This window comes from Ochotona princeps, chromosome 3 (genome assembly GCF_030435755.1).
Source record: "Ochotona princeps isolate mOchPri1 chromosome 3, mOchPri1.hap1, whole genome shotgun sequence".
In the NCBI taxonomy this organism is placed as follows: Eukaryota; Metazoa; Chordata; class Mammalia; order Lagomorpha; family Ochotonidae; genus Ochotona; species Ochotona princeps.
Window position 1 is genome coordinate 67,465,906 of NC_080834.1, and position 10,096 is coordinate 67,476,001.

The following is a 10,096-nucleotide window of genomic DNA, read 5'->3' on the forward strand; positions in this document are numbered from 1 at the left end:
TGCTGCCCACAGCAGAATCCCATATGGATGCTGGTTTGTGTCCAGACTGCTCCATTTCTTTTCTTTCCTTTTTTGTTTTCTTACAATTATTTATTATTTTTATTGTAAAGGCAGATTTACAGAGGGGAGACAGAGCGAAAGATCTTCCTTCTGCTGGTTTACTTCCCAAGTGGCCACAAAGGCCAGAGCTGAGTCGATCCAAAGGCGGGAGCCAGGATTTCTTCTGGGCCTCCCAAATGGGTGCAGGGTCCCAAGGCCTTGGCCGTCCTCTACTGCTTTCCCAGGCCACAAGCAGGGAGCTGGATGGGAAGTGGAGCAGCCGGAACACAAAGCAGTGCCCATATGGGATCCTGGCGCATGCAAGGCAAGGACTTCAGCTAGTAGGCCATCACATCAGGACCAACTGCTCCACTTCTGATCCCAATTCCTTTGCTAATGGCCTGGGAAAAACAACGCAAGATGGCCCAAGTGTTCGGGCCATGCTACCTGTGTGACGTACTTGGATAAAGCTCTTGGCTACTGGCTTTGGCCTAGTCCGGTACTTGTGATTGCTACCATCTAGGTAGTGAAGCAGTAAACAGAAGATCTGTTTATCTGTCTCTCCTATTCTCTGTGTAACTCGGCCTTTCACAATCAATCAATAAATAGAACTTAGAAAAAAAATAATAATTCTGACTTTACTAAAGATGTCCTCTTAACAGTCATGACTTAAATTGTCTTTCTAGTTCATCATACTATAGAAAAAGCTTGTTATAAAACTTACATAGCATAATTAACTATTTTGCAAAGTTATATGTTTCCAGTGATAAATAATATTGCTCAAAACATAATAATGGTAAATAAAGGAAAATAATATTCCCAAGTTAATTCTACCCTTCAATATAAATTAAAACATTGTATTTTCATTTATAACCACTTCTTCACAAAACAGAATTGGTGGTGATATAAAGAAATGTATACAATAAATTGAAAACAGGTGGTGAAAAAAGGAAACAAAGAAGAAACAAATATCACATGAAGAATGTTAACCAAAAGTTGAAAAAAAAAATGTTTGAGATGGAAATACTACCTAATCCAATTTGATCATCATTCATGGAAAATGGGTGATAAATAAAAAACAGATGGGGAAATGGAAACAAAGAAAAAAAAATTGGTCAGGAAAATCAGGTAGAGTGCTAACCGAAAGTTTTATTTTGTTTCTTAATGCTTACAGATACAGAAATACCAACTAACCCAATTTTGTTATCACCTAGTAAATATATGTTCCAAATTAATTGCAGTGAACTCCAAACATACGTGGAACCAAAATGCTAAGAACATAAGTTAATTTTAGTAGAAGATACAATTAAATGAAACCACCTAGGAATGGTGCTCAAGATGACCTTCATAAAGCCCTGTTCAGCTGTACACATAGCCCCAGATACCATGGGCCCACGTTTTCCAGTCGCCAAGAGGGGCTGAAATACATTATCAGTTACCAGATTAATAGCATTCTGTAAGTTTAGAGAAAGAAGGAAGGGATGAAGATCTCTGAAAAACAGAGCTTTCCCACTATAACCTCCTGGCATCACCCTCAGTGTTTCTATATAAAGAAATGATCAACAGGGGCCAGCACTGTAGAGTTGCTTGTGGCACCAACATCCCATCTGAGAGCACCAGTTTGAGTCCTAGCTACTGCACTTCAGATCAAGCTCGCTGCTAAAGAACCTGGGAAAGCAGAATAAGAAGGCCCAAATGTCTGGGGCCCTGCCACCCAGGTGGGAGACCCAAATGGAGTTCTGGCCCTGAGTTTTGCCTGATCCAGTCCCAGTCACAGTAGACATTTGGGGAGTGAACTAGCAGATGGAAGATAGCACTTTCTTCCTCAAAAGCAAATAAAAATGTTGTAAAGCAAAACACACACACACACACACAAACCAACATGGACAAATGGCATAATACTGTTGTTTACTGAGCAGCCATCGGTACAAGCTGAGAATGGCTCCACAGTGATATAGAAGCAGTCTCGTAAGACACCAGTCATTGTGGTCTTGATCAGTGATGCTAGAACTCTGGATTGAGTTAGATAGTTCCAAATTATTGAGCATCTAGAAAAGAAATGAACTATCTGTCCTTCAAGGAAGCCACTCAGAGTTGTTAAGTCTACCCCACAAATAATTTGTGCCTAAAAAAATTGAACTCTGTTGCCTATATTTGCAATTAGTATATGAGGCAGGCATCCAGCACAGCAGTTAGGATCTTCCTTTGGACACCCATATCTATCTCATTTGAAGTACCTGGATTCAAATCCTGGCTTTACTTTCAGTTCTAACTGCCTTCTAATGCACAGCAAGTGATGGCTTGAGTAAGTGGGTTTCTGCCACCCGCGTAGGAGACCAGATGAAGTTTTTATTCACTCATGGCTTCAGCCTGGCCCAGCCCCAGATATTAAGGGTACTTATGGAGTGAACCAACAGATGGGAGAAATATTCTCATTTATTCTCTCTCCTTCCCTTCTCCTCTTTCAAATAAAATGAAGATAAATAAATAATAAATAAAGTCAGATCACATATAAGAATCTAGATTTCTGGCTTCTCCGAAAATCAGAACTGGGCCCATAGTCTCACATCACAGGGACTGGGCTGAGCGCTTGCGGTTGGCCCCTGTACAAGGCCATATTCACAGGACATCCAGTTCCGCTTCATTCCTCACGCCTGCCTCCCAGATCACGACACTCATATGCAGTACTAACCTGCTCTTGTAGCTCCAATTCAGCCAGTCCTTTATTTCAGTGGTTTCCTTTCTCTTTTTCCTTCCTCTCTCCCTTCCTTCTTTGCTTTAGACCAAAGCATTTCCACATATAAAGTTTTACGGCGAAGCTCAGTCTACAAGGCAGGTTCATCTCCCAGCTCCTCCTCATGGCCACCACAGACAAACCCTCATAGATATCAGGCAGTACAGGCTGACATAACTGCTCTAAGATATCTCTTGCAACCAAATTTTTGTGGAAAATATACAATTGATTTGGGAGATAAATTCTCTCCCAGGGACCGGAAACATGGAATCTCTGTATTTCTATATATTCTGTATTTCTATAAATGAAGAGTAGATCCATATATTTTAATAATCAATGAATTATTTTTAAGATACATGGAATTTATGTATTTTTGCATATTCTGTATTTCTATAAATGAAGAGTAGATCCATGTATTTTAATAGGCAAGGAAGCGAACATAGGTTAACTTTATATATCAGGCATACAGATAGATGTCACAATAAAAGCCTACTTTCCTTTCAGAGATGGACTATCTTAAATATCTTGGAGTTTTCTGTGTATGTGGAAATATTACATACATTTGCTCATTTTCTTTGAGTAAAGCAAGACATGATAAAGTAGTCCACGTGGCTGGAATGAGTTTTCTTACATATTAATCATTACTTTTCATTAGGTCAATGACAGCATTTAAAGGAGACAGCAAAGTTATGAAATTATTTGCAAAACACATAAAGGTAAGCAAGGCTGTGTGGGGTCCTGGTGGAGACGGAAGGGGTCCCTAAAGGCCCCTACCAAACCTTCAGCTTCTTCCCTTCAAGTTCTCCTCCTCTAACTAGCAAGTGATTTCTCTGGTACCTTCCTTGTGTGACCTTTTTAAACAACCATTCTGGTTTTCTTTGAACCCTGTGCCTCCACCCATGTACCTCCTTCCCCACAGCAGTCCCTGTACCACCATGCCCTGTTGCTATTTAAAGCTGAGTACTGACTCCCGGGATCTTGAGGATTTACCAGTTTTTCTGAGGAGATGGTTGTCTTTTCTCTGAAAGTTGACCATAAACAAGGGTAGCCCCATTTTGAGCTGCAATTGCACCTGCTTAATAACTCCTCTTCCCTTCTCTTAGGTCCAGGAACAAATAAAGTTGCTGGAGAAGCGTGTGGTACATCTCGGTGTCGGAACTCCAGGGAGAATTAAAGAACTTGTTAAACAAGGTTTGTTTAAAAAAAAAAAAAAAAGCAGTGACACTCCTGCCCGGAGTTGGTAGTTTGTGTTACTCAGTGTGAACCTGGGAAGCCACATTTGAGGTTTACAGAGCCAGATCTTTGTATTAACTCAGGAACTAGAAACTTAGCCTTCAGTCTCCAAAGCTGGCCAGCAAGTTTACATTGTAATGGGCAATGATAACAGCACTGGCGAGCTGACGTGCACACGCCCACCTACACACACTCACATTCCAGCTGCTGAAAGCCTCTTGAGATAGTGGAGTTAAATGTGTTGACCATTTCCCATTCATTTAACTGAATCTTGGCTCCTCAGGATTCCTGTTCTGGTGAAGGACTGTTACGTAAAACATTAGACCAGAGATTCAGTGTCTGTAGATAGCATAGCTAATCTCATAAATCTGAGGTTCTACTCATAATGATTTTGATTTGTATTCCCCTTATTAGTGATGTTGAGCACTTTATCCTTAGTTCATGGTCAGTTGTATGTCTTCCTTTGAGAACTGTCTGTGTAGATCTATTCCCCAACTTCAGCTGGATATTTTCATATTGAATTGCTTGAGTTCTTCATGTATTCTGGATATCAAGGCCCTGTCAGACATGCTGCTTGCATAGGTTTTCTCGCATTCCATAGACTGCCTCTTCACTATGTTGTTTCCTTCATGATGAAAGCTCTTTAGTTTGGTGGAATCCCATTTGTCTGTTTTTACTTTTATTTGCTGTGATTTTGAGGGTGTGATCCAGAAAATCCTTGTCCATTCCAATGTCCTGAAATGCTTTTCCCTAAATTTTAGTACTCTTAAAGTTTTAAATCTCACGTTGAAATATTTAATCTATTTTCACCTGATTTTTTTAAGTAGTAAGAGATAGGACTCTAGTCTCATTCTCATGACATGGATATTCAATTTTTCTAGCACAGTTCATTAAAAATACTATCCTTTTCCAAATGCATGTTGTTAATACCATTGCCTAAGATCAGCTTACTGTGCTGATTTACCTCTGGAGTCTCTTTTGTTCCATTATGTCTATGAACCGGTTTTTTTTATACCAATACCATGCCAATGACTACAGCTTGGTAATATATTTTAGACTCAGGCAGTGTAATACATGCTGCTTTGTGCTTTTCGCTCAGGATCACTTTGGCTGCTTGGCGGTCTTTTGGTTTCACACACAACAGTAAGGGAAACAATCAACATGGTTCTATGAAAAATGTCATTGGGTTGTTTCACAGAGATTGCATTAAATCTATAAACATTTTCTGTAATATGTAAATTTTAATACAAGATGTCTTCCCATTTCTGTCTTCTCTAGTTTCTTCCATCAATGACTGATAGTCTTTATTTCAGAAATCTTTCCCCCTTGATTAACTTTATTCCCAGGGTTTTTATTGTGTTGTTGGTTGTTTTTGTTTTCTCTTGAAAGTTGTATTGTTTTCTTGATTTCCTTTTCATAGGATTCATTACTGCTTTGTAAAATACACTACTAATTTTTTTAATGTATGCTCCATTTCTCTATTATTCAGGTATATTTATTATTTACCTTTGATCAGCTTTGTAGATATAGGCGTTCCTCTCTCCCTCTGCTCCTCTTCCCTTCCCATTTTAAAATGGTCCCAACTGAAGACCATTATGCAAAGTGCTACTAATTTTTATACATTATCTTTGTATCCTGCAGCTTGGTGACTTTGCTTATTAATTCTAACAACTTTGCAGTGGAGTCTCTCAGATCGGAAGTAAACTCATGAAATCTGCAAACAGTGGCTGTCTGACTTCCTCCTTTCCAATGTGAAGGCCCTCCATTTCTTTCTATTGCCTAATTGCTGTGACTGAAGAATTCCAACCCTATGCTGAATAAAAGTAGTTAAAGGGAGAATCCTTGTCTTGTACCAGATCTTATATAGCCTTCAGCTTTCTCCCATTCAGTAAGGTATTGCTTGTCTTTTTATATGTGGCCTTTTTATACTGAAGTATATTCCTTCTATACCTAATCTGCTCAGAGCTTTTATCCTGAGGAAATGTTTGAATGTTATCAAATCACTCTTCTGCATCTACTGAAATGTGTGTATGGCTATTGTTCTTCATTCTGTTGATCTAGTGTATCAGATTTACTCGTTTGTGTGTGTTAAATCATCTCTATAACCCCAAAATGAATCTGACTTGATCGTGGTGAAGGATCTTTTAATGTATTTGCTGTTGGGTTCAGTTTACTAGTATTTTGTTAAGGATTTTTTGCATCTGTATTCATCTAAGATATTGGCCTATAGCTTTCTTTTTGTGATGTTTCCTAGCATGGTTTTGGTTTCAAAAACTCATAGAATGAATTTGGAAGAATTCTCTTCTCTTCTATTTCTGGAAATAATTTAAGAGGAAAAATAATTTTAGCAGGAAATTATTTAAGGGAAAACATTGTAGCAGGGAGATGGATCCGAAGTGGAGCATCTAGGACCTTGACTGGGACCCATACAAGATGTTGGCATCTCAGGTAGCTCCTTAACCCACTACACTGCAACACTTGCCCCTAAAATATTCTTTATGGCTTTATCATGAAAAGGTTTAATTTTTCATTATAATAGCTCTTTAGTATTCCATTATGAATTCTATTTTGGTAGCACATTTGTTTCTAATTTTTGCTAATAAAAATAATACTGCAATGATCATCTTTGCAAGTAACAGGGTGTTAGTGTTGTGATGTTTTTACTGGAATACATCACAGAAGGAAAATTATTTTTAACAAGTAGTTTGCATTTCCAAATAATTATTATACAATGTCCTGTATCAGTACAGACAGGCTGTATGTCTTTGCTCCCATCAATCATAAGTTATTTTTAAGGGAAGATTTTCAGTTCATTTTCTTTTTCAGTTTACTGTTTTAAATAAAGAGATATGTTAATTATAAGAAGTATGAATGAGACTTGGGGCAGGAGGAAACTGCACAGGGAAATGCAGAGGAGAGGAGCAGCAGGTATAAGAAGGCCTCAGGTCTGGCTTTCTAGGGGTGCCGTGTATTAGCTTACAACAGGAGAGGAGCTGACCATGCACCTGACTATGGCACACTCAGGGCTAGGCAGTCCCTGAGGTTCCCTCCAGCCCTCACAGCCCCAAAGCATCTTATATGCAAGCTATAGCTCCTCATGTCCCTGCCAGGCCTGAAGCCTTTCCCTGTGATTTCATGCTATGGAGATCAGGCCAGCCCGTGAACACTTTAGCAAGAGCAGGTTTATGCTTCCTTCCTAAGCAGCACAGAGCCTGCATGGAGAGCAAGTCTCAGAATGCTGCATTTGTTTTCCACTGAGCAGGGCAGCACTTAGATGCACAGCCTAGCTGCTGGGGGAGAAGATGGCAAATGAAGTCTCTTTCTCATATACTTTGCCCCAGTTTATTTTGACCAGAATAAAAAAAGAATCATTTCAGTGAGCCTGAATTGTGAGATCTTCACTACGACGCTCTCCCTGTGTTCCAGGTGGCCTTAATTTAAACCCATTAAAGTTCCTGGTTTTCGACTGGAACTGGAGAGACCAGAAGCTGAGGAGAATGATGGACATTCCCGAGGTATGGAGGAGCCAGGCTTTGCCTTTAATCACCTTTTGTTCCGTGTGAACTTGAATTCAAGCAAAGTAATGAAGTCTGTGATGTGAGGAGTTGATCTCCATCTCCTAAGTCAGAGGTAGCGACAGTGATGAAGGCCGCACTTGGCCGGAAACCCAGATGCATCCTTTCCAGGTGGACTGTGAAAAGAATCCAAGTGACTTAGCACCTTTCCTTCTCTTTAGCTGTTTTTCATCTTTGCCCCTTATACCAGCATGCTTCAGAAAGCTTGACACAGCAGCTAAGATGCCAGCAGGGAGACTTGTATCCTATATCAGTTCAAGTCCCAACCCCCCTTCCATCAGGAACATATAAGACTGCCTGGATTCGAGTACCAGCTGCAGCTTCCATCCTCACTTCCTGCAGAGGTGCACCATGAGGGGCAGCAGGAGAAGGCTCCAGTAGGTAGGGTCCTTGCCACCCATGTGGGAGACCCAGACTGAGTTCCAGGCACCCAGCCTCAAGTTTGGCCTACGCTGGGCTGCTGGGGGCATTTGGAGAATGAGCCAGAGGGTAGAAGAGCTCTCTGTCTCTTGCTCTCTGGCTTTCAGATAACTGAATTAAAAATTGAAAATGTTTACTTTAGTACCAAAACAGCTGAAATCCATGCATAGTTTTTAATATAAATATTCCAGAAACTTTTGGGAAACACCTCGTGTACACTTTGGTCCAGGACATGATATGAACTGCCTTATTACCAGCATACTTAGAAACCTGTTTACTTAATTTGGAAAGACATTTTCATTTGCTGGGTTAGGGAAATCCTTTGGTGTCTCAGTGGATTAGAATCGAATAATTAAATGCCTTTGTGGGCACAGCATCACATTTTATATTTTTATTTGTAAGGAAAAAGAGCAGTCCACTGTGAAAAGTTGGTTTTGCCACCCAGTATGCTATCAATGGGACTAATTTTTCAAGCTGGCCTGATACCACAAAGTGGAGAAAAAAGGGTTTGCACAGTAATAAACATAGATGCCAGTCACCAACCAGGAATAAATCATGGCAGTAACCATGGGAGAGGCTTGTAAATAACTCATCCATGCATGCTAAATTAACTTACCACATAAAACTATGGCCTTGCAGTGGCCAATCCTGATTGGAATAAATCAGTCTATTCTATCAGACATTACCTAAGGTTAAAAAATAATTTGCTCAGGTCCATGTGCACACATGCACACACACACACACACACACACACACACACACATAGATGCTGTCTGTTTCTGTCTTTTTCTCATATACTTTGCCCCTGACTAAAAACTTACTTTAACAAATTTGAGATCAGGTACATGAAGCCACATTTGAAAAGAATTTATCACCCGTTTCTTTTTTTTTTTTTTAATTCATCAATTCTGTTATTAGCTATTATCCCACATAGTGCCTATAATCTGGGTTACTTTTAAGTCCTTGCAATACCTCTGCATACTACTTTACATTGAATGACTGCAAACAAAAGCACACTTAGAGAAAAGTCATGTTTTATGTAACTCTTCTCTTCGTTCATGTAACAGTTTCATCTCCAAATTCAATGTGAGTTGGGACTGTTTTCCCTGATTCCAGCCGTAACAGCTGTGTGAAGACCAAGTCGCCAGATGGTTGAACTGACTCACCAAGACCATCTTGTCTAGAGCTTAACTTTTTTTTTCTTTTATCCTTTTCTTTCATTTAGATAAGAAAGGAGGTGTTTGAACTTCTGGAAATGGGAGTACTCAGTCTATGCAAGTCTGAATCTTTGAAGTTGGGCCTTTTCTGAGCCTAGATCCTGCTAAAGATCATAGTTCTCACCGTGGGATCACATCTTACTGAATGACTCTGGCCATGACAAGCCCTCAGGACATACCAGCTATTGTTTTATTATGCTGACTGTACAACCAGATGCAGTTCTGGGAATGTCTGACAGGGATTCATTGACAGAGCTGAATCTGTGCTTTTGCCAGCTCCCTTGTAAAATAAAGAGTCATTGGTTTGTCTCTGATCTTTGTTGAGTAGACTGAGCTTTTCTGTCGCCAGCTGGCCTGGGAGGTGACTGAGCAGGAGGAGAAGAGCAGTGAGGGGACCTGAGGTCAGCCCTGCCCTCTGTGAAAGTGGGCGTCACCGGGAAGTGAGAGTGGTGTTCCACAGGATGGCTGAGAAGTCCATGACACGGTCCACATGAGCAGGTCTGTGAGCTCTGAGGCTTGAAGGGGACACAGGTTCCAGCATGAAGAGCCGCAGATGTATGTACTGCTTTGTAAACCAATGAAAAACAAACAAGTGTAACTACAGCTGTCTTACTCCTTCTGTTATTTCGAAAAAAATTCAGAATCACAGAAAAGTTGCAAAAACAGTATAAATTCCTATGTGCACGTCACCTGGTTTCCCCGGTGTTGACATCTGATAACACCATAATACAATTATCAAAACAAAGAAGTCATAGAAGTTGATACAACTGAGTGAACAAAAGTTTTCCCACTGAGGTCCCACATTGCCATTAACAGTTGTTCTGTTTCCTAAGTTTCTGCAAAATGCTGGGATTTCCTGTCTTCAGGCCTCTCATAAC

The 10,096-nt window shown here is 40.2% G+C and overlaps 1 protein-coding gene across 3 annotated transcripts in view; it reads left to right on the plus strand.

Moving 5' to 3' along the window:
* The window catches only part of CMSS1 (cms1 ribosomal small subunit homolog), a 354,605-nt gene extending 345,073 nt beyond the window's left edge, over positions 1-9,532 (plus strand). For all 3 annotated transcript variants that reach the window (XM_004593230.3, XM_058661791.1, XM_058661793.1), the window contains 4 exons: positions 3,429-3,489; positions 3,877-3,964; positions 7,433-7,521; positions 9,227-9,532. In XM_004593230.3, coding sequence (XP_004593287.2) covers positions 3,429-3,489; positions 3,877-3,964; positions 7,433-7,521; positions 9,227-9,310 — 322 coding nt within the window. In that variant the 3' untranslated portion in view covers positions 9,311-9,532. The remainder of the gene's footprint in view (positions 1-3,428; positions 3,490-3,876; positions 3,965-7,432; positions 7,522-9,226) is intronic.
* The last annotated feature ends 564 nt before the right edge of the window (positions 9,533-10,096 follow it).